The following is a 22,778-nucleotide window of genomic DNA, read 5'->3' on the forward strand; positions in this document are numbered from 1 at the left end:
TTTGGGGAATGCGAGATGCTTCGTATGTAGATTACGATGATAGATCTATTTCAAATTCTTTTTTGTGGGAATTTTTTTTTGGTCTTGCTGTTTACTTCATCCACGTCGTTTGTGGAGGTAATGAGATAGCAATAGTGTGATACTATTATCCAATCTATTCTTCTTTCGACAGCCTATTTTCGTCTTCTGTTCCTTCTCCCCCAGATATACAACCGCTCTGCTTACCCATGTCCAAGTCCAAATCCAAGCGGCTCACCTGCCGATTCCCATCCGAGACCTGCAGTGGACAGCGGCTCTTTCTCCGTTTAATCTTCGGCGGACTAATGGGTTCGACGAGGCTCCGCCTCTTGCTTGTCACAACACCAGATAGCAGGCTGGTGTCACTAACAGTTGAGCTAGCCACCTCTAGTGCCGTCAGACTCTGTGGGTCTGGGGCCAAGGCACTCACTTTCTTAAGAGTAGCTTTGCATGACCTTAATTCGCGGGAAGCGCGTATACCCTTGGCCTGAACACTTTTGTCAGCAGAACCATCAGAACTCGACGCGTCAGTATTAATATCAGTGTCAGTATCAAATTGCATCTTTTGCACCTCAGAACCACCAGATGACACAGGGGATTCAGCCTCTGTGGGTGGACTCCGCGGCGTCTCTTGCAAAAGACAAGGACTCATCCGCTGTGACTTCTCCGTCGTACACTCCGTAGCAGCAGTGTCCTGAGACCTCTTTCTCTCCCTGGCATACTTCTCAACCAACAAAGCAACATCTCTCGCATGCCCATCAAGCTTATCCGCATCAGGCACTGAAAATTTCTCCTTCGCCATGCGCTCCAGATCCTGCATGGTAACCGCATCCTCCCACGACCTATCATGGTGAATCTTCGTAACCCGCGGATGACGTAGCATCTCAAATGACGCATGAGGCAACCTGTCGAAGCCTCCCCCCAGAATCTCAACAATCAAGGGGCTTCTAAAGGCGACAGTCATACGCCGGCTATAGTAGTAGTGGTCCCTGAGATTTATCATGTCAAATTCAGTAGTGGCACCACCCTCATGCAAAGTGGTCTGACGGATATAGCCCTGGATGTTCAGGTACTTTGCGTCAGACCTTGGGATACACTTTTCAACGCTCAAACTAGCGACGACAGTGAACCTGGGCTTGGCCCCTGTCAGTAGGACCGCATCCCTGTTTATGCAGCATCCTAGGTAAAAGTGCGTCCAGTGTAGAGGCTTTAGAGTCGTCTTCGTTGCAGCCTGCGCATCAAAACTGGCTCCAATGACAGCGAAGTCGCCCAAGTCTCGCTCATCGCCCATATCAGCTAGATAATCCTTCTTGACCTTGATGAAGAAACCTGTTTGACGGTCGCCTTGCTCAGATAGCAAGGGCAGATAGGGCGCTTGCAACGGTTTCAGTACCAATCCTTCTTGGCGATCGGCTAGGGTGCGGGCGAATGTCTGTTTAAGGTCTGTTATACCATTCCCTGTCTTAAAATCCAACAAGGTCCACTCTGAGAGCATGGACCGACCCGGTACGGCATGGATAAGTTTGTGAAGAATTTTGCGGCGGTCCTCGAGGCAGTGACGCAAAACGGGCTCATCATCTATAGTTAAGACGTCAAAGAAGACAATCATGAGATGTTCCTGTTGATGCACCGCAGAGCTGTTTAATGTGACTTTGAAGGATCCTGAGCGCGTGACATACTTGCGAATCTTGGAGAATGGCAGTATCTTCTTCTCCTTATCGCTGTATACCACCATTTCACCGGTAACGATGCAGTTCTTTTTGAACAAGGCATCTGGCTGGCCTATACGAAGAGCACTGCGGATTGTGCCGTGTAGAGCAGTACGATCTGCAGTTGCATCTTTGCCATTCTTGGAGAAGATTCGCAGGTTGCTATTTTCATTTTCCAAATCAACGTGGATCTCGCAGTACTCGCCGTCGTATTTGACTTCGGCAGCCCAGACGCCATCGCCAACAAGCTTCAAGCAGTTGCTGAACGACCATGCTTTTAGGAAGGTCGGTCGCCCAATCTTGACACCGACCCTAGCCTTTAGTCTTTTCGCTGCCTCAACGCGCATGGGTTCCTCTTCCCACGACTCAGGTACGGCCGGATAAGAACTAAGTTCACCTTTGAGTACATCAAAGGCTGCCTCGTAGTCGTTCTGAAACGCCAATAGCTCCGGTAACAGAAAGTGATAGTGCCGCGTTACAACTCTTTCGTCCAATTCGATAGTGCAGTAGTCTCGAAGTAGAAGGCGGACTAAACATTTTGCTTCCCACGACTCGAGCCTCGTGATGATACTTTTAAGTTTGTTGTCGATGTTAAACCCCGGATCACGAAGTCTTCTGGTCTTTTCGTCCGAGAATCTACAACCGGCCGCCAATTGCACCAACAGGCAGTTAACTCTTTTGATTGTGATGTGTGGTTTGCTGGAAAAGGTACCATCCCAAGGCTTCATGGCGCGTTCGACGTATGCGCCCAGGTCGCCATAGGTGCCCGTCTTCCAGCTTTCGAATAGCGTGCGCTGTCCATGACTGAAGGTGAGTAGGCGTGCGAGTTTCTTCGCGAGCAAGGGCGCTTGCAAACCGTACACGCGGTCTTTCCTTTGGTGCGGAAGTAAGATGGAGAGCACAGCTCCGCCATCCGTATCTGGATCGTCAATGGCAGCTCTCTGGTTTTGGAACCAGTCCGAAACAGCCTGCTGGATGACCTCTTGTTCCTGCTTTGAAGGTGGTCGTGGTCCATTCGTGGAAATATTCTCAACGTCTTGCAATAGGCTACAGATAGCATTGAATGTGAGACTCATATTCGGTCCTAATGGATAAATCCTGCTGACTTGTGGTATTGAATCTTGGGTCTAGATTCTGCAATCCTTAAATGGATTTGACTGTCGATGTCTGACCTGATGTCAAGTGCGCGTGTGTGACTGCGTCGAGAAACGCCGAGCCGAAATGCCCTGGGTGCTGCACTAAGACTATCTCGATCTACCTTATCTCTCAAGATCTAGACACTGATGCCGAAAAGGTGCATGGCCGTTCAGCGTATACTCTCATCAGTATCCTCATCATAGTCAGACAAATATCACCAGGGCAAACACCAACCGTGCCAGGATGACCCTTGATCAGAACGTGGACGCATACACTGGGCAACAGCAACGTGACAAAACCACTGGGGTCAAAAAATGTGACAGGCAGGGTTAATAGATATATCGACAGGCAGGTTTCAATACAATAAGATGAGACGGACGAGGAGACAGGCATGCACTGGGTGGATGCAAGAAATGGCGCTAATGCGGGGTATCACGGGATCTGCCGTACTTAGGTGCGTGGAGGTACGTAGTACTATATACCAACAGCACGCCAAAGTGGGCAGGTAACCTTAACTCCGATTGCTCAGTCCTGGCGCGATTGTCTGGGTCTGGCTTTTTGAGACATCATCGTATCTCTATCGCATATCGTCACTTAACACATAACATGACTTAACACCGAATGTATGCATGAGCTTGCGGGGAATAAATACACAAAAGTGGAGATGATGCCTGCCTTCGCATCCGCCATGAACCGCGACTACTACATGTAATCCTCTTGGTAGACTACAATACTGTAATAGAACCAGCCTGTACCACCACGCATTTGAAGAAAAACACATAGATTTCGTGTGATAAAGTGCTAGAGATTTACTTATAGATTGATAGACTTTCAGAAGAAAATCGTGTGATTTAATAGTGCTGGTATGTAGTTGCATCTCCTTGATATTGAGCTTTTTTCTTATCCGGTGATTTTAGTCGACCGAAAGCCGATTTATCGGTGTCAGTCCTCCGACAACCAAACGTATTGTAAACTAATGGAGTTTACTCTCTCTGTTCAATTGAGCGGAGAAGAGACCTAGGTACTGGTGTTTGAACACGTAGAACCGGGGTAAAAGCCATCGGTTGCAGTTAGGAATAACAGACACCCCAATCGCAGATTGAAGGTACATAACTTCTGCTCTGTGGAGATGGTGGCTGCGGCGCATGGTACTAACTGAGTTACAGACTTGATTTGGATAATGCCTGGCCAACGGGACAGCATTGAAGACCCTCGGTCGGAGGCGTCCAAGAGAGAGGACATTGTTCCGCGCGGCGATTACAGGTCTTCACCCCCCGGAAAGCTTACCTTCTTTGTGCTCCGCAGCCTCGAACCTGTTCTCCAGTACTCGATCTTAGCGCATGGTTTCGGCACATCCGTTTTGCACCGCGTGGGACTACGAACACTACCGAGCGGGCTGCCTGCGCAAACGGGTATAGGGCTGATCGATGGCCTATAGGCCTGTCGCCCTACCGGCTGGCCTTGCTCGCCATGTCAGTTGGCTCGGTGGTCAAGCAGAACATCTGGGTCACAACACTATCTAGGGACCCGATGACAGTAGATGCGGCGGTTGCGATAGCGATGCTCAATGCGGCGTCGAATAGTCTGAGCACATATGCCTTTGTCACTTCTGTTTCGTCGGCCTCGAATGAAGGGGACTTTCCACAGCCGGCGCTACTTATTGGGAGCACGCTTTACGTAGCTGGTCTCTTGACGGAGCTTGTTGCGGAGATTCAGCGCGCACGGTTTAAAGCTGATCCAAACAACAAGGGTAAGGTGTGTACGGGGGGCCTGTGGAGTTTGGCGCGGCACATCAACTACGGAGGATACATGATGTGGAGAGCGGGATATGCAATGGCCGGAGGAGGATACGGGCTGGGTGCCTTGGTCGCAGCCTTTTGGGCCTGGGATTTCAGCCAGCGGGCTATTCCCGTTTTGAGCGAGTATTGCGAGAAGCGGTACGGTGCGCAGTGGGAGTCATATAGGCAGAAGACGCCGTACAAGCTGAATCCCTACGTCTATTAGGTTGACAATGGCTGCGAAAACAAAAAGCCCTGAATGAAGTAGCTTCAAAGAGATCCGTGCCTTTTTGTCGGCCCCAGAGAATTGACCTGTACATACCCGCACCCAAAACTCCACGTGCACAGTCGTTCCATTGCCGTGCTCGCTAATCACTAGACAGAGTACCAAGCACCAAGCTGGGGGCACAGACGAGCCATGGTGCTGCCGGCTGATGCTGACGCGCCACGGTACCATATCTCCAAGGGTGTTTTTGTGCAACAAAACAATGTCCATCACAATCAATTCATAATCACAACAAGAGCTCTCACTACCGACACGGAGCCATGTCCGGATGCTAGCGGGCTGGGAACCGGATCATCTGACAGACCGGATGCATGCTTATTTCCCAAAGCGGAATCTCACGATAACGATGGCAGTCTTGGAGATAGCATATCCAGTCGTCGTAGCACGATGCAGGTGCAGTTCTCGTTAGCACGGCATTATCCGCGCCGCAAGGCGGCAGTGCCTCTCACACCGCCCATGAGTGCAAGCGACGCACTACTGTAGCTCGCATGGCAGGCCTCCACCACTAGAGGCTTTTTTTCTCTCTTGTGAGAGAAAGAAAAAAGGTGGTGTGCGATCTAGCATTCAGCTAAGAGATCTGCGGACGTTGTGGCACCTTGAAAACCCGAGGGCTTGGGCGCTACAGGCGGTGGCCGTGGTGGTAGCAGAGTGGTTTTTCGTGGTGGGGGTGTAAGAGCACGAATCATGGCGCATCGCTAGGGACAGGCGGTTGGCCTTTTGGTAAGAGCGCAGCGCATGTTCGCCCGAGTCGGCGATGGCATGGGAGGTGAGGGTTTGTTTTCATAGCCGCTAAAAAGACGGCAATGTTGGCATGTGCTGACACATTTATGGGTTTTCTGGTTCAGGACAGCAACGCATGCAACGCGGGGTTGCGAGCACTCGGACGTCGAGGGTAAGCGATGATCTACCGAATCCTCAGCGTTCAGCTTTTCAGGGTCCTTTATTTTTTTTGCGCGGCGGCAGCTGGCGAAAATGATGATGATCCAGGGATATGGCTGTAAGTAGGCGATTACGGACGCCACAGCAGCAAATTACCAGCGTGCTCGCGCCATTCACAGCAATTTCCTTGCAATTTCCAGAAATACATGTGGCAATTACCGGCATCTCCATAGAACTAATTATCGATAGACAAGCAGAAACGCATCCAATTTATCGATAATGGTCAGGAGAGGGGTGTGGGGGGCTGTTGTTGTTGCTAGATGGTTCCGCGGCGGCGGGCGCCAATTTTTTTATCGTGCGAGTGATGGAGGTGCGGGTCAGGAATGGCCGACAGTGATGGAGACGAAGAGGCTCAACAATTTTTTTGAACTGGGATGTTTTTTTGGGCAGGAGAGATCACGATCTGATGATATGGAAGAGCTCTAGTGCTGTAGAGCGGGGAACGGCTGGTGGTGCATCGGCGTGCATGCAAACCCCACCTTGAGGGTAAACACATGTTGGTTAGCGACCAGGTAGGGTGTAAGGACAGTAGTCGTGTAGGCGAGTGTAATGCTGGGCAGTGTTGCGGCAACCTGCTCATGCACACGTCTTGTCGAGGGCAAGACAGGCACCTGCAGCTGAAACGCTGTGTTTTGAGGCGGGCCTTGGTAGTATCCCGGCACGAGGGTGCCGGGGGGGATGTTAGCGATGGTGAAGAATGAGCCGGTGCTGGTGCTATGAGGCATTTGACGTTGCCTGAGGTCATGACCTCAACGTAACCTCGTATCGGCCAGACCGGCGGCTGCTGGGCATGAAACACGGTGTACTTTATGTAGCTATCTACGTATATCCATAGAGTGGGTGGTAATGCTAGGTAGGTAGACAGACGGCTTGTGATCGGGTCTGGTCGGGTCGGGTCAGAGGTATACAGTGGGCTCGTATGCGATGCGACGTTTAAACAAGGTGGATGCAGCAGAGACGATCATGCAGCAGCAATGCTCGAGCCACGTTTGCCGATGATTCGACGCGGTAAGTGAAGAAGGGTACTTGCAAGGTGTAGCGATGAGGAAGTATGCAGCAGAGCAGAGCAACGCAGCGGCCGGGTCCAGGATGTTCGGCATACAGGGCCCAAGGCAGTAGGTGTATGCCGCCGCCGGACAGGGCTCCGCTCTGCAGTCTGGACGCCTGGGGCTACGAGTGAATGGCATGGTGGTATAGTATGGCGTGTAATTACAACATGTCGCATGGCCATGTGTGAAGTGTGTGTGGTATGGCTACTAGTAGACAGCGCTGGAGGCGAGAGGGATTCCGGTTTTCAGCCGTTAGCAGGGCGACTATGGGCTAGGGGGGGGGTTGAGGATGGCGTAGCATGGCACCAAGGCCTTTCGTCATTGACCGTCTTGTGGGTGGAGCATGAGCAGGAGAGAAGAGTGGTTCCCACCCGCCGGCTCACGCCCTCGCCTTTCTAGCGCCGTCGCCGCCAACGGCAAGGACGGAGCGTACCCACGACCAAGATATAGTACGATACACGGCGGCTGCCTTTGCCTCGCTCTGTCTGCCTGCCTGCACTGTGCCTGTGCTGTTGTCGCTGTTTCTGGTACCACTACTGAGTACTAAGTAGTAGATGCGCCCGCCGTCCTGCATGCCCGCCTATTCCCCTCCCTCCTCTGCTGCTGCTGCTGCTACACTACTCGTCCTTGAACCTCGCTCGCCATTCACCATCACCGTCGCCCCGTGACCCACGTCCCACTGCTACACCCACACCCTACCGTCGTCGTCGTCGTCGTCGTCGCCGCCGCCGCCGTCGCTGTCGCCTCCCACACTGCCACTCTGTCGACGCTGCTTTGGGCCGTCTAGCCATCAGACCATCGCCTCGCCTCGCTGCCGTGACTTTGGATCCGACTAGCTGCGAGAGGAACAGACTGCATCTGTAAGTCAGCTTTTGGCGCCATTCTATTTTGCACGATGCCACCTTCGCACCCGCTGCTTGCACGCACTACCCTCGCTCGCTCGCTCTGCTTGCAAGCATCAGCCCGCCGCCCTTCTGGGCCTCAAACACCCGTCCGACCCGTGTTGGCCTGACTTTTGTTTCCTTCTTCCTGTCGTGCTTTGGTACTCTAGTAACCATTTCTAGTAGCTCCCTCGCGCCACCACGACTCCTGCTATTAAGGGCCTTAGTTGTCGCCCGCCACTGCCTCGACTGGGCCTCGTCCAAATCGCTGCACCCCTCAGCCTCACTCGTCTCAATTCCGCCGCGGGGTGATTTGACAAATTTCCCCGCTGTCAAGCGTCGCCGTCTACCTGGTCTTGCTCGTGGCCGCTGCTCCGTCTGACGGCCGTATCCCATCAGCATCACTAATTTCTACGTATTTCCCCCATTGCCCCCGCCGTAAATCTCCTCAGATCGTCCGTCGCCCGGAAGCACTGGGAAGCCGGTTCCCCTGCAACGGCAAGGCTGCATCCCACGCTGCTGCAAGCGGGGCGCTAAGCCACCACATCCGCCATATCGCCATTGCCAGCTACAAAATAAACGCCGGCTCCTCTTCGCCGTCGTGCGCTTGGACGCTGCCAAAACCATATTGCCCTTTGTGTTTTTTCTTTGCTTTCCCGTGGGCGCAGTCACTCCTGACGTCAGGGCGCTGATTCGTGTTTCAACGCACGCGCGTCGGCAAGCGAGCAAACAGTACTACCTAAACCCAAGATGCAGGCCGTCATGGCGCAACCCCCACAACCCTCCGCCTACGGGGCCATCCCTCTGCGCCGCAAACCCGTAACCAACCCAGCCGTAGCAGTGCGACCCATATCCCAGGCCTACAACGACAACCAACTCGGCCATTCACGGACACGAACAACCAGTTCTGGTGTATTTCCAACCCCCTCGCCCACTACCGCAAACATGAATTCGCAATACCCATCCCAGTACCAAAGCAGCCTCCGCCGCACTCCCACCTCCTCCACCAGCTCTACCAACGGCACCCCCAACCGCTCCAACAGCGGCGCTCTTCGCCGCTCTTCGTCCACGCGTTCGGGAGGCAATTCGCCCACCTCATATGTTGCCCTGATGCGCAAGCAAAAAGCCACTGTATGGTGTGATCGCGCCCAGTACGAAGACCCGCGCATGCTCGCCCAACAGCGCCAGGCCAAGATGCGAGCAAACATGGAGGTTGCAGGCGGACCACACCACGCTCCACCACGCAGTGCTACGGGAGGCTCGAGCATGACCGGCGGGGTCCGGTCCAAGATTGGACGTCATCACGGCTTGCCAAAAGCATCATTGTACGCTCCAGTCACCTACGCAGGATCCGGGGTTCCAATGCGATTGAGCGCTTCAGAAGTAGACGAGGGTGACGACGAGGATGCAGGCTCAATGAAGAACGGGCAGTATCACCACCGCACTGGCTCCGGCCGCAGCTCCCTAGGTTCAGGTCGCCGTATATCCTACGCCAACCCAACCGGTCGCATATCCTCCAACAGCACACCACCGCAGAATTCATCTCCTGACGGTGAGCTTGCCGACCTCAAAGAAGAGCCCACTCCTTCGCCTGCCGAATATGACCCCCACGCGCCTAGCGACACTAGCTATTTCCACCACACAAAAACAAACACGAGTACCGGCAGTGGGAGCAGCGGAGAGCGCAATTTTGGCGAAGTTGGTCAGATGCCTGCGCCAGGACACTTGAAGGCCCCTATTATCACAGACAAGAAGGTCAGCAAAGACGATCTGGTCAGGCGAGGCAGTGTGGATGAGCGGACTATGACCATGGGCCCACGACTCTTCGTCGCAAACCCAGACCTCAGTGACTAGCGAGTGAGGACGAGAAGCTGTTTATTCTTTCTGCGATACCCGAAACAACGATTTTACTACTGATACTGAGCTTTGCGCATGAGTACACCATACTAGAGGAGAGCCGGTCATTCCACCAAACGCGAACCATTGTCAGCAGTTTTTTTTTCTCCTATTCTTTCGTTCGGGACAACAGAGTTGTCAAGTATTTGTTTTCTTTAGCCGTTACTTCTGTATTTCTGTTTGTTTGAGCATCTGCAAAAGCAGATTTAAGGGATTGGGAGTTTTGGCTGTTTCTGCTTTGGATACGCAGCTACAAGATGGGGTTTCGTATCGTCACAGCGGTGACTTTTTTCCTTTATCTGTTTGGCTGAGACTCAGCGCATATGGCACACCCTGGTGGTTCGCTCGCTCGTCATCATCACCACCACTACATCATTGTATATACCACACCACACCACAACCGCCATGGCCGCATTTGCTCCATAGGCAACGACTGATTGATTGCACGCATACATGCTACATACACACAACATAAGCATAAACACTATACCATTATTCTATTGGTTGCTCGTCGCCCCGTTTGCATCCTCAGAATACGATCCGTCTCCACCTATCTTCGTCATTTGTTTCCATATTAACGTCATCCCCTCGGCGATGCACCCACTCATCCACGGAAATGGAAGTGGATTGTTGCCGTGCAAAACTATTAATGAAATCATCCGGCGACTTTGCGGCGCATGGATAAAGGGGCGGTGGCAACATTTAGGGCTCGCCCGAGCCGAGTCGATCGTCGCGCGCGTACCTGCCAAGACGTCTGCCCGCAGCCGACAATGTGCAAGTAAAGGTGGCGAGTGGAAATGAAGCGTGTGAAACCGTGGCTTGTTTGATACGAAGAAGCTGACAGACGTCGGGTAGAATGGTTTGGCCATGGTTGCGATTAATTAGTTTTGAATCACGATTGTCTGGGTTGGCGGTAGGTCGGCCGTGGGTGGGGGGTGGCGCTGTGGATCAGGGTCCAGGGCAGGGTTGAGCCAGGTAAAGTTTGTAAAGAGAGGTTTTTCCATGGTGATTAAAAGGCAAGATTTGGTAATATACAAGAGAGATGATGGAGCGCATCTTTGAAGGCGTGAGGGCAACCTGAGCGTATTGCTTGGCTTTTAATGCTGTTGTTCGCCGGCGGACGAATAGTACCGTCGCCTTTCGCGGCGCGTGTCCCTGCCAAGATGTACGAACATGGTAACTCACCGCAACAGACGTTCACTGCGTCCGCAACCACACCCTTGCGTGTAGAGGAAATAATCCTCCAGCCCCCCAAATAAGCTTCCCAGAACAGTATACACCATGGTACATGCCAATGGCACTGCGAAGCGTAGCGCACCCCAGAGAATCTTGAACGATGCAGTCGGAGTGACCAAAAACAAAGATGGCCATGAAAAGACCGACTACACAAGATGGAGGCTGAAAGACGACCGTGGATGCCAGACATGGCATTATCTGCAGACTGACGAGGAGATGAAGGCCTGGCCGCAGAGCACGGCTGATAAGTACTTCCTAGGCCTCGACACTGTATGTTTAATCCCCTTCCTTGAGCCACCCCGGTATGGCTGCACTAAAGTTTCAACCATCCCAACTGACTGGCGTAGGAACAACCAAAACTCAAGCCTGCAAGGACACCCCTCGAAGCCGCGGATAATGGCCTCTCCTTCTTCTCCCAACTCCAACTCCCGCCAGGCAATTGGGCCTGCGAATACGGTGGCCCAATGTTTCTGCTCCCCGGCCTTGTCATCGTCTGGTATGTCACCGAGACACCAGTCCCAGCCTCTCACGCAATCGAGATCATAAACTACCTCTTTGCGCGAGCACATCCAGAAGATGGCGGGTGGGGACTACACATTGAAGGCGAGAGCACCGTGTTTGGAACGTCTATGAACTACACCGTGCTCCGTCTACTAGGCGTGGATGCCGAAGACCCAAGAATGCGCAAAGCACGGGAGACGCTGTGGAAGCTTGGTGGCGCGCTCAACGCGCCACACTGGGGCAAGTTCTGGCTGAGCGTCTTGGGCGTGACGTCCTGGGACATTGTCAACCCATGTCCGCCTGAGGTATGGTTACTTCCAGACTGGGTGCCTATTGCGCCCTGGAGGTGGTGGATTCACATGCGCCAGGTCTTCCTGCCTATGTCGTATATCTACGCAAAGAAATGGTCGTATCCGCTCAACGATCTCACCCGCCAATTAAGGGCGGAGCTACTCATGCAGCCATTTGACACCATCAATTTTGGAGCACATCGGAACACGATTTCGCCCACAGATAACTATCATCCCAAGCCTATTCTCCTCAAGGTGTTGTTCTGGTTCGTAGTTACCATATGGTGGCCTTTCCTTCGCACTGAGCGATTAGCGAAGCGTGCAGAGGAGCATGTACTCTGGCTCATTGAAGCCGAAGATGAGAATACCAACTATTCAAACTTGGGCCCGGTTAACGGTCCTATGAACACATTGTGTGCGTACATCAAAGACGGCCCTGATTCTCATGCTGTCCGCGAGCATCTCAAGACACTCCCAGAGTTCATGTGGGTCAAGGACGAAGGTATGCTTATGAATGGCACTAATGGTGTTCAATCATGGGACACTTCATTTTTGATCCAGGCTGTCGAATCGTGTGGCTGGTCCAAGGAAAAGAAATGGGAACCTATGCTAAGGAAATCGCTCGAGTTCCTGGAGGACCAGCAAATTCTTGAAGAAACCAGAGATCAGCATGCATGTTACCGCCAACAGCGTAAAGGTGCGTGGGGCTTCAGTACACGCAAACAAGGATACACCGTCAGCGACTGCACTTCAGAAGGACTCAAGAGTGTCTTGATTCTGCAAAAGGACAACCAATTTCCCCAACTCATCAACGAGCGCCGCATGAAAGACGCCATCGACGTCCTCCTCACCATGCAAAACGCCTCTGGCGGCTGCGCCTCGTACGAGCCCACTCGCGGTAGTGTCCTCCTCGAGCACCTCAACGCCGCCGAAGTCTTTGGCCGCATCATGATCGAATACGACTACCCCGAATGCACCACGGCCGTCGTAACCGCCCTGCACATGTTCCAGCAACACTACCCAGACTATCGCTCCGCCGAAATCTCCGCCTTCCGCGACCGTGCCGTAGCCTACATCCGCGATGCCCAGCGCCCAGATGGCTCCTGGTACGGCAGCTGGGGCATCTGCTTCACCTACGCCGGCATGTTCGCCCTCGAATCCCTCAAGTGCTCTGGCGAGCAATACGACAACTCCGAGCGTGTACGTCGCGCCTGCCAGTTCTTCCTTGACAAGCAAATGCCTGATGGTGGGTGGGGCGAGACGTACAAGAGCTGCGAAGATGGTGTTTGGCGTCAGCATCCTCAGAGTCAGGTTGTGCAGACTGCGTGGGTCATTATTGCCATGATTGAGGCTGGGTTTCCTGACAAGGAGCCCTTGCGCAAGGCGGTGAAGCTGATTATGCAGAGGCAGCAGGAGAATGGGGAGTGGCTGCAGGAAGCGATTGAGGGGGTGTTTAATAAGTCTTGGTGAGTTTTTTTCTTCTTTCCTTTCTCCCCTCCCCCTTTCATGTTATGAATGCGAGACTAATCTGGGTAATAGCATGATTTCTTACCCCAACTACAAATTCATCTTCCCTGTCAAGGCGCTGGGTATGTATGCCAAGCGATTTGGAGATGAGGCGATTTTTTGAGAGAGATATGAGGGTGATTTGCGGGCTTGGGGGTGGGAAGGTGAAAGTATTGTACAAAGCGAGCATGGTGATGAGGAATAGATGTGTAGACGTTGGTAACGCAGTCAAGTAAGTATGTAGTAATGTTAACGCAGTCGATTACTGATTTTCTTTTTCTTCCTTCTTTTCTCCTCCTCCGGATCCTTCTTTTTTTTCTCATCTTTTTTTTGATTCAATGGAAAGTGTATACGTCTCCCCTTTTGGTCATTCACAGGGAAAGAATGCCACGGTTGGCATTGTGAGGGGTAATGTGATTATGGGTACGTTGAGGTGGTGAAGGGGATATGAGAGGATGGGGTACAGAGTTGTTTTTGTCTACCATAGGGCAGTGAATTATTTATTTTTTTGGACTTTTGATCGATTGTGATTTTTTTACCTTGCTAATTGCAAGTGGTGATAACGGTACTAACACCTCACAGTCCATCTGATAACCTCAATCTGGCAGATGTTGTATTGGTGGTTGCAATAGCGCTTTTTGTCTATAACTAGCTTTTCTTGTGGAGTTTTTAGAGGCGTGATTACGCCTTGGGCTGTGACATGACTTACTCCCTTTTACTTGTATGAGAGTGATAGACAAATCTATCTAATAAGGCTTAAACCTCGCCTTGTCCTTTTCCTTCTTCTCCTTGCGTTTCTTTTTCGCCGATGCCGCCGCGTCACCTTGCATGTCTGCGTTGTCTGACGTCTTCCATGCGCGGATCTGGCCGTCTTCGCCGCAGGTGTATGTGGTGTGTGTCTGGGGGTTTGGGGGTTAGGAGATGGTGTATGAAAGTTTGAAGGAAGGAAAAGAAGGTGGTGTGGGACTTACGTGTATATCGGTGAAGAGGTCGCGGACGATTTCTTCGCCGTGGGCGCCAGCAAGGGATGTGGCGTTTGTGAGATCGAAGGTGTAGTCCAAGGGGCCGTTTGTGCCTTTTGTGATGGGTGTGAGAGTAGCTTGTTTCTCGCTGTGTGGTATTTAGCTCCTGGAATTGTGGGTGTAGAGTGGTTTTTTTTTGTCAGAAGGACGTACCTGTGTTTCCCGGCTGCTACACATGGCTGCGCGCCAATCCAACACAAATCGATCACATACTCGCAGCCCAGTTCTTCCCTCACATCACCACATACCTTGGGCGCTGGCTCCTCTTCCTCCTCTTTCTGGCTCTGTAGCGCGTAGAAACTCACCGTTTCGTCCGTGCCAATGGCGTACATGTCTGTGCCGGGATATAGGAAGCCTGCGTGGGCAATGGCAGAGCCATGATTGATAACTTGGTACAAGGCGTCGTCTTCATCTGCCTGGGTGCTGTCGAAGATGTTGACGAGTCCGTCTGTGCTGGATGAGAGGAGCAGATTTGGAAGGGAAGGGTGCAAGGAGAGGTTTGTCACGGTGTCTGTGTGGGAATCTATGTAGGAGCGTAAGGGTGCTGAGAGATTGCGCTGGTCCCTGGGAATTACTTAGTATGACCTGAGGACTAACGGATCGAAGACATGGTGGGAAAATACCAGATGTAAACTGGAGAGCTGTTAGGTCCATCTTCTGGGTTCTCAATGCCTGCTGCGACCAAGTTCTTCTCGGCATCGCATACTAGTGCTGAGATGAGTTTGTGTGCTGTACCGCCCGTCAGCTGCTGCCTCATAGATCTGGACCGTTGAGAACTAACGGCTCTCTATTTGCAAAACTCTTTGCTTGCTTCGCTTGTCCCAGAATTTTACCAATCCGTCTCTTCCTGCAGTTGCGACTACGTTGCTGGACGCATCATTTGCTCGTTCTAGGCACGTGATGTTGTCGTGGGCCTTGGCGACGTGACCATCGGGTCGTAGATCTGCTGTTAGAAAGCGGAGAGAGTCGTCCGATGATATCAAGGCTAGTTGGTCGGTAAGAGAGTAGGTAAGAGGGTCTTGTCGTGGCGATGTAGAGATGATCTTGTAAATGTACGAGCCAGCTGAAAACCCGGCATCGGTACTGGCGATTTCTCTAAAAGACGCCATATTGAGCGAAGCCAGAACAAGTATTTGGTATTGCCAGGGTCGCAGCGAAGGTGTAATGGTCACGAAAGATGAGGTTTGATTGATTAAGGTAACAAGAAGAAATTTTCACAGCAACGAGCGCGAGGTCTTTGCCTCACTCAAGTCCAGTGCACATCATGAGTCCCTGTCATCCAGGGTCGCAACTGTAGTATCTCGACTGAGAGAACAAGGCCCATCTTAGATGAACATGTTCCCTGGAATCGTCATAGGTAGTGAGCTGATGTACCGACGTAGGCGCGTGCTGACGTTCAGCACAGAAAATGCCAGTACTACTCATCGCATCACGTTGCTTCACAGCCAGCGATACAAATGCCACTCCAGCAAACAGCAACATCACAAACACATGACGCAAGTATGTAGCCTTGATATGAAACTCGTGCAGACACAGCTTTCGTCGACACAAGCGATTAATACAGGCAATCCCTCTCCGATCCCTCCAAAAGCCCCATCCACTGACATAACGCCAGCAGACAAAGTAGGCCGTCACTCCTGCAGTTCAGCACGTCAAGCGCTCATTGCCGGCGATATCGAGGTTCGTTGGAGAAGAAGAAGAGCATGGCAGCCGCACGCGAGAAAATATCGGGTGTCCGCGAAGCGAGTGACTAAGCAGCGTAATGCGCACCAGTTGATTGGCCACACGGGGGACCTCGGGAATCGGGAAGATTTGGGCTGGCGAAGGGTAGCACGTGTATTGACGACGACATCATCCACCCCTCAACCACCTCTCGACCGACTGTCAATTGCTATCGGGACACACCATCATGGCTTCTCAGCGCATTTTCCAGCTCGGCCTGCGACGCGCAGCTGCGCCAGGCCTGAGGGTGCAGCCTGCAGGACGCATGGTTCAGCGGAGGTATGTCATAGCACCTGCAAGAGCACCACGACGAAGCTCTTCTCAGCCACCCATCCACACCAAGACCCATAGTAACAAAAGAATGTAGACTCGCAGCGACCGAACATGCTTCCCAGTCTCAAGCTGCTGAGATCCTGGCCAAGCAGCGCATCAACCGTCCAGTCTCGCCCCACCTTGCCATCTACAGGCCCCAAATCACCTGGATTGCCTCAGGGCTCAACCGTATCACTGGTCTCACCCTGTCTGGCTCTCTTTACCTCTTCGGAATCGCATACCTCATTGCGCCCTACACTGGATGGCACCTCGAAACACAGTCAATGGTCGCGGCCGTTGCTGCTTGGCCCGCCGTGGTCAAGGCTGGTGTTAAGACTTTCTTCGCACTCCCCTTCTTCTTCCATTGCCTCAATGGTGTCAGGCATTTGGCTTGGGATATGGGTGTTGGCTTCAAGAACCAGCAGGTCATCCGTACCGGCTGGGGTGTTGTTGGATTGACAGCCGTCTCGACCCTTTACTATGCTTTCCTGGCATAAACGAGCTGCGACTGGTTTAGACCAAAATTGGTCTTGAAAAGAAAGGTCGATTAAAAAGTCGGGATGGTTGGAATGCGAAAGGCAGTCGGAGTCTGGAGACATCAAGTAACAACGGGAATAGGAGTGGGGCACATCTAGGGCAACAGTGGGGAAGCCAACATGTATTATGTATATTTTGAATCGAACATAGCATGTGCAGCCACATGCGAGCAAGTACAAAGAACATTTCGTTTTGGTTTCTGTATTCCTTTGTTAGTTGAGGAACTGGATTCACCTAGAATCCAGTACTTAAACATTGCGCATGGAGCAAGCCTATTGTACTCTTCGCTAGCCCTTCGGCACGTGATTACGTGTCGGGTGTGCATCGTCCAATTGGCGCGTAACCGTGTTGGTTGGATCCGAGCGGAAAAGGCGAAACCAACACCATAGTCGTTTGAAGCCGCGGTTTGAGATGCGCCGTCGCAATGGAGGAATCACAGGCCTCCACGGTGCTCGGTGAGGACTTGTATGATGTGAGCTGCCGTCTTGCATATGCATTGAGTGATGAATAGCGCGACATCCAACCCCGGTCGCCGATCATTCACGTCTCTGAACTGACGCCACTTTCAGGATCCATCTCAGCTCTCCCAGGCCCTCCGGCAGCGGGCCTGCAGCGACAAGCCATTCTTCTTCACCACCTCGACCGAGAGCCAGCCACCGGATAGCCACAGCCACAGCCACAGCGCCGCACCCTTCTTCGATCGCGGTGCTTCCCCACGACGCGCCGTCCATGCGAACCATGTGAAGCCCGTTCTGCCCAAACATTACAGCGCACCCACGAGCACAGGCAACCCAAAGGAACCGGTGGCGATACCAAAGATGTTCAGCTTCAATATGACGGATGCGCCAGGGGATACACAGCCAGACAGTCAGATGCTCAAGACATGGACGAGTGGAATCTATTCAACGACCGACGCCAAAGACATTCCCAAATCGCTGTTTGTTAAGCATGGTGATGATGATGGTGACGAATCGCCTACAGAAGAAATGGACGTTGTTGCATCGAGCCAGGACCAGCGCATCCCTACGCCTACGAGCCCTACCGTGCTCGACGCCGATGAACTGGGTGATTTTGCGCAGAACAGCCTCGCGCCCACAAGTCCGCTCAAATTCCAGACACCCGCATTGGCAGGCAGAACGAGGGGCAGCTCAGGTCCAATGCCTAGCTCAGCATTGCGGACCAACACGACGCCTGGCACCGGCACTTCTGCAAACTTATTCTTTCCAGCGCTGAGCCATGGAGGTGAAGGGGTTGCACAGCACATTTCCCTTACACAGGCCTTCAACAATACCCAGGCACCCACTTCGCCTGTAATAGGTGGAGGTGCAACTGACGACATTATCTTTTCGCGCCCTTCTCCAAACTTCTCGCATATACGGCACTCTAGCCCAATACCAGCGTACTCGAGTCCAATGAAAGTAACCCAACCCGAGACACCGAAATCAGACCCCGTAGTACGATCCTCCAGTCAGCCACGTGCCGAGTATGTCACAATGAAACAGTCACAGGAAAGAAGGAAACTATCTGTAGGAGATGAACATGGAGTCCTCGTAGAGCAGGACAGCTGGGAGGAACTGTCTCGCAAAGTGCGGGCCAAAAAAGCAAAAGAACATGCCCATCGCCAGGCCGCCAGGTCCCTGTCCAGCGTCTCAGCGCCAACCCCTGTGTTGTTGCGCTCGACCAAGGAGCGCACAAGGAATACTGATTATCCGTCACCCGAAAAATCAAAGACATCGCGAAGCGGAGTGCATAGCGGAGTGGAGGACTATGACGTGACAATGGATGAGCAGTCGCAATCTATTACGGAAAATGGAACGAATGAACAAAACACAGAAGACCCCGCCGATGAATCATCACAGCAGGTGCCTGATACCGCACGGACTGCGGGGAGACATAACAGTAACGATCATAACGTGCAAGTTCCAAAAACCTCTTCGCATCCTCACTGGACTCCCTCAGGCCCACTTTCACGGGCCTCCTCTCAACCAAATACACAAGCTTCATTGATGCATCGAGAACACCAACCACAAGAAATCGGATTGCTGCACAGTCTCCATCAATCATTCCAACCGCCAAGCAGCAGAGAATCAGTGGCCGTGATGGACTCTCAGCCAGATGTTACTGCGGATTTTGATAGCGTCCCACGACCAAAATCGCTACGCTTTCCTTCATCACCATCAACAAACCAATACAGCATCAACCAGACGACCATGGCTACCAAGACAGGATATACAAGCCAGGTCATTTCATCTTCTGTACCTCCAATGCCACCCAAGTCGAGTGGCGCTGAAGACGACGTGACACCCGAGGGCGAAGAGCGGGTACCCAGCAGCCCGCCACTTCTGCCCCCTGGTGATGCCGAGACTGGAGATGGAGATTTGGAATACGATGAACATACGTACGATGAATATGTAGAGGGAGTTGGAGAGCAAGAAGGTTTGTTGTCCCCAACAATTGATGAGGGTACGGCCATGGATGAAGAAGATGATCTGCCTCTAGCGAAGCAAGGGCTTGTAGGCGAAGACAACATCGTTGGAGATCAAGGGGTGTATTCAGAAAAGGAAGAGCTGGGCTTTGTCAAGCCGGCAGAAACATACGTGGAAACTGACCAAGTATCCGAGGCTTTGAACCTTGGACACAACGTGCCCAATAACAAACAACTCGGACCACCACGGATGCAGCGCCAGAATACAATTCCAGAAACAGACGCACTTGAGGAAACGCAACCCTCGTTCTTCGCGGTCCAGAACTTAGAAGAAGTTGCAGAGGACGACACTGTTGTTGAGAACGAAACGAAGGGTACAGACCTTCTTCAGACGGCTAGAGAAGACCGTGACGGATCTCCTTCCAATCTGCCAGCACCCATCAGTTCCAAGGACAACGGAAGCGATGCAATTCTAGAAGGTGACCGCATCCGGTGTTTGGACGATATCTATAATCTTCCCGAGACTCAGCATTCAGCAAATGAAGAAGATGTGGAGATGCCTAGACTGAGCGGGCTGGAGGATGATGACGGCGATGTCTTCATGCAACGGTCTTCACCAGCTGCGCCATCTGCGAAGCGGCGCAGGGTCGCATATACTGCCAAACGTAAAGCCTTCCGGGATTCGCCAAGAGCGATGACTGATACAGAGTCGCTTTCGGATCCTCCTCCATCGCCTCGTCTCGACCAAATTCAGCTAGCACTCGAGGAGATCCCGTCAGTCATACCGACTCACAAGCCTGAAGAACAGAATGCGCTTGCAACGGTCGATACAAGAGAAGAAGCGCGACCTTCCTATACGCGAACGACCTCATTGAAGTCCAAAGTTCTGCCCAAGCCCTCCAAGCCTCGTAATCAACGACAAGGTGCATTGAAATCGGTTTCAAAAGAGCTCTTACGAACCATGTCTTCACCTGTACAGCTGCCTACAAGATCAGGAGGATCTGCCTGTGCTCGGACTAGCAGCCCAGTTACGCCTACCAAATCTCGCGAAGCTATCGCGAAGCAGCCAACGGATGTGGACATGGATGATGTCGGCAGCCAAACAGTTATGCCTCTTAGTTCTGCTCCCCAGCCGGCCAATCCTGAGAAAATGGACGTAGATCTATCCCAGAGAAGTACGACTCCACCTGAAATTATTGTGCCGAATAGGGTTTTTGCATGCTGGCCGGGAAGCCACTATTATCCTGCTACGTGTGTTGGTCGTGCAACAGCTCGCCAGCTTCAGATCCGTTATGACGACGGTAACATCACATACATGGACGCGGCACATGTAAGAGCACTAGACCTTCGCAAGGGTGACCAGGTCAAGGTGGATGAGCCAGGTATGAAGAAAAATACGTACATTGTGGTGGGCTTCAAAGACAGGATCAATGATCCTGGTGGCGAGGAGTTTCCAACTACTGATCAGCGTGGGCACACGACTGTCGTCCTGGAAGAGAGACCAAGGGAGAGTTTACCACAGGCCAAAGCACTTCAACCATCTGCACACATCTCAGTACCCATGGCAAGCATCTACCTGACCGCTTCGCTCTGTAAGCGACTTCGCGATCGATCCTTTGCATTATCATCGATGATCTCGCCAACCAAATCAGTCTCATACATAGGCACTCCTATTGCAGACCCTTTGACTACTCCTTCATTTACTCGGCGCGGAACGGCAGTGTTATCTTTTCTGAAAGATGTTACCACGCGAGCTGCTTCTGTAGCTTCGACAGCCCGATCTAGCAGCGGTGTGTTCTCAAACATGGCTTTTGTAATCACTTCCACGACAGCGGATGTGGACAAGGACAGCGTTACCAGACTTATCAAAAGCAACAATGGCCAGGTACTAGAGCATGGCTTTCACGAACTCTTTGACTATGAGTCAGAGGAGGTCCCGCCATCTTCTGGAAACCACCAGAGAACAAGTTCTACTTTCGAGGGATCTAATGGTCTGGTACTCAAGCAGGCATACAAGGACCTAGGTTTTGTTGCACTTATTTCGGATGCCCACTCTCGCAGTACAAAGTACATCCAAGCTCTCGCCCTCAACGTTCCGTGTTTGCATGTTCGTTGGATTCACGACTCGCTCAACGCTTCTCGCGCTGCCCCCTTTACACGTTACCTCTTGCCTGCCGGTGTCTCAAAGTTTCTCGATCCAAACGGCGTCATTCGCTCACGCACAATGGCCCCCTATGATCCAGCCAGCGAGGATACCACTTTTGCGCAGATAATCCAAGGCCGCGACCTGCTTCTACGTGACCAAAATGTCCTTCTAATAACCGGAAAATCAAAAAAGGCAATCGAGAAACGCCAACCATTCTTCTTTCTCTCACATGCCCTCGGCTCTGCAAACGTCGGTCGCTGCGCTGATGTAGCAGCTGCGTCAGACATGCTTGCCGATGGCAATTGGGACTGGGTTTATGTAGACAATGACGAACACGGTGTCACCGAGGCTGCGGCTGCGTTACTCGGTACAGAGAAACCTGCGGCTGTAAGTGGCAAGTCTAAGAAGGGGGGCAAGAAGAGGAAGAGAGATGGTGATGGTGAAGTCCAAGAAGAACTCTTCGTCAAGGGAGATGTTAATGGAAAGCCCGTTAGGATCACTTGTGCAGAGTTTGTCATTCAGAGTTTGATTCTGGGTGCGCTGATCGAAGAGTAAGCTGTCTGTCTTTTCTTCCTTGTTTATCGCTCTTTGCTATATGGAGTAGACGGGCCTTTTTTCTCTTCTCTTGTCTATTTTCTACGAACGCGGTTTGTGTCTGATACGAGTGATTTTGGCGTTTTCATATTCTCTTCCTCTTTGAACAAAAAGTGGGGGCACATGGGGGCACTTACGAGGTGCCCTGGGCGTGAGTTCACCTCTTTTCTTCACACTTTATACTGTTCTTGTCTTCCATGTACTATTACCGCCACATACCATGACGAATAGTCTGCTTCTTGATTTCATTTCATTGCTTCTGATGCTTTCCTGGTATCGTCCCAGTACATAGGATACCAGTAGACTGTGCACAAGAATAGTTCCGTATCCGCATCCGTATAAGGAGAGTTTTGGAGGTAACAGTAGAGACAGCGAATACAAAATATCACAGGAATCTGCCCCTCTAGCATATTGTTGCATCACTTTCCTCCTGCGTACTCAGTGGGCGCACTCCTGTTTTCTTCTATTGTGACAGGAGTTGTATTCGCATACACATCTACACATTACAGGATCTGACGATACCCGGGTTGTACTCGCTACGTTTTCTTTACAGCCACTCACTTCTGGTATCTGTCTGTTCTCTTGTTTTTGGTCACACAGACTTGTGGTATACATTAGTAGAGTCAGTGTTAAAGAAGACACATGAGGAGAAAGAACATTGCAAGGACTTGTATCCCAGTACCTTTGCCACGTATACGGTATCGTTGAACAACACATTCTAAACTAAACACAGTGCCACTGACTTCTCTTTCCAACTCCAGGTTCTCCGTGTGCAAAAATCAATGTAACTACAT

The 22,778-nt window shown here is 51.9% G+C and overlaps 10 protein-coding genes across 10 annotated transcripts; 7 read left to right on the forward strand and 3 right to left on the reverse strand.

Moving 5' to 3' along the window:
- Nucleotides 1-154: 154 nt before the first annotated feature.
- Nucleotides 155-2,803, reverse strand: COCVIDRAFT_13357 (hypothetical protein; the record flags this gene model as incomplete). The annotated part of the gene is made up of 1 exon (XM_014704216.1): nucleotides 155-2,803. One exon carries the CDS (start codon nucleotides 2,801-2,803, stop codon nucleotides 155-157), a length of 2,649 nt encoding a protein of 882 aa, XP_014559702.1.
- A 95-nt stretch (nucleotides 2,804-2,898) lies between these two features.
- COCVIDRAFT_91047 (hypothetical protein) lies at nucleotides 2,899-3,111 on the forward strand (the record flags this gene model as incomplete). The annotated part of the gene is made up of 1 exon (XM_014704284.1): nucleotides 2,899-3,111. A coding segment is annotated over one exon (213 nt), but the record flags the coding sequence as incomplete, so codon positions are not given.
- Nucleotides 3,112-4,044: 933 nt separating this feature from the next.
- On the forward strand, nucleotides 4,045-4,868 carry COCVIDRAFT_35055 (hypothetical protein; the record flags this gene model as incomplete). The annotated part of the gene is made up of 2 exons (XM_014704285.1): nucleotides 4,045-4,276; nucleotides 4,342-4,868. 2 exons carry the CDS (start codon nucleotides 4,045-4,047, stop codon nucleotides 4,866-4,868), a joined length of 759 nt encoding a protein of 252 aa, XP_014559771.1.
- Nucleotides 4,869-5,048: 180 nt separating this feature from the next.
- On the forward strand, nucleotides 5,049-5,411 carry COCVIDRAFT_91024 (hypothetical protein; the record flags this gene model as incomplete). The annotated part of the gene is made up of 1 exon (XM_014704286.1): nucleotides 5,049-5,411. A coding segment is annotated over one exon (363 nt), but the record flags the coding sequence as incomplete, so codon positions are not given.
- Nucleotides 5,412-6,289: 878 nt separating this feature from the next.
- Nucleotides 6,290-6,592, reverse strand: COCVIDRAFT_13359 (hypothetical protein; the record flags this gene model as incomplete). The annotated part of the gene is made up of 1 exon (XM_014704217.1): nucleotides 6,290-6,592. The coding sequence occupies one exon, from the start codon at nucleotides 6,590-6,592 to the stop codon at nucleotides 6,290-6,292; it is 303 nt and encodes a 100-aa protein (XP_014559703.1).
- Nucleotides 6,593-8,547: 1,955 nt separating this feature from the next.
- COCVIDRAFT_91027 (hypothetical protein) lies at nucleotides 8,548-9,651 on the forward strand (the record flags this gene model as incomplete). The annotated part of the gene is made up of 1 exon (XM_014704287.1): nucleotides 8,548-9,651. The coding sequence occupies one exon, from the start codon at nucleotides 8,548-8,550 to the stop codon at nucleotides 9,649-9,651; it is 1,104 nt and encodes a 367-aa protein (XP_014559773.1).
- Nucleotides 9,652-10,974: 1,323 nt separating this feature from the next.
- COCVIDRAFT_35058 (hypothetical protein) lies at nucleotides 10,975-13,350 on the forward strand (the record flags this gene model as incomplete). The annotated part of the gene is made up of 3 exons (XM_014704288.1): nucleotides 10,975-11,199; nucleotides 11,277-13,186; nucleotides 13,260-13,350. The coding sequence occupies 3 exons, from the start codon at nucleotides 10,975-10,977 to the stop codon at nucleotides 13,348-13,350; spliced, it is 2,226 nt and encodes a 741-aa protein (XP_014559774.1).
- Nucleotides 13,351-13,972: 622 nt separating this feature from the next.
- COCVIDRAFT_90957 (hypothetical protein) lies at nucleotides 13,973-15,357 on the reverse strand (the record flags this gene model as incomplete). The annotated part of the gene is made up of 5 exons (XM_014704289.1): nucleotides 13,973-14,125; nucleotides 14,198-14,336; nucleotides 14,402-14,812; nucleotides 14,872-14,977; nucleotides 15,030-15,357. The coding sequence occupies 5 exons, from the start codon at nucleotides 15,355-15,357 to the stop codon at nucleotides 13,973-13,975; spliced, it is 1,137 nt and encodes a 378-aa protein (XP_014559775.1).
- An 800-nt stretch (nucleotides 15,358-16,157) lies between these two features.
- COCVIDRAFT_35060 (hypothetical protein) lies at nucleotides 16,158-16,779 on the forward strand (the record flags this gene model as incomplete). The annotated part of the gene is made up of 2 exons (XM_014704290.1): nucleotides 16,158-16,249; nucleotides 16,338-16,779. The coding sequence occupies 2 exons, from the start codon at nucleotides 16,158-16,160 to the stop codon at nucleotides 16,777-16,779; spliced, it is 534 nt and encodes a 177-aa protein (XP_014559776.1).
- Nucleotides 16,780-16,938: 159 nt separating this feature from the next.
- Nucleotides 16,939-17,208, forward strand: COCVIDRAFT_90882 (hypothetical protein; the record flags this gene model as incomplete). Its single annotated transcript, XM_014704291.1, has 1 exon — nucleotides 16,939-17,208. The coding sequence occupies one exon, from the start codon at nucleotides 16,939-16,941 to the stop codon at nucleotides 17,206-17,208; it is 270 nt and encodes an 89-aa protein (XP_014559777.1).
- Between the last annotated feature and the right edge of the window lie 5,570 nt (nucleotides 17,209-22,778).

This window comes from Bipolaris victoriae, assembly GCF_000527765.1.
Source record: "Bipolaris victoriae FI3 unplaced genomic scaffold scaffold_16, whole genome shotgun sequence".
NCBI lineage: Eukaryota > Fungi > Ascomycota > Dothideomycetes > Pleosporales > Pleosporaceae > Bipolaris > Bipolaris victoriae.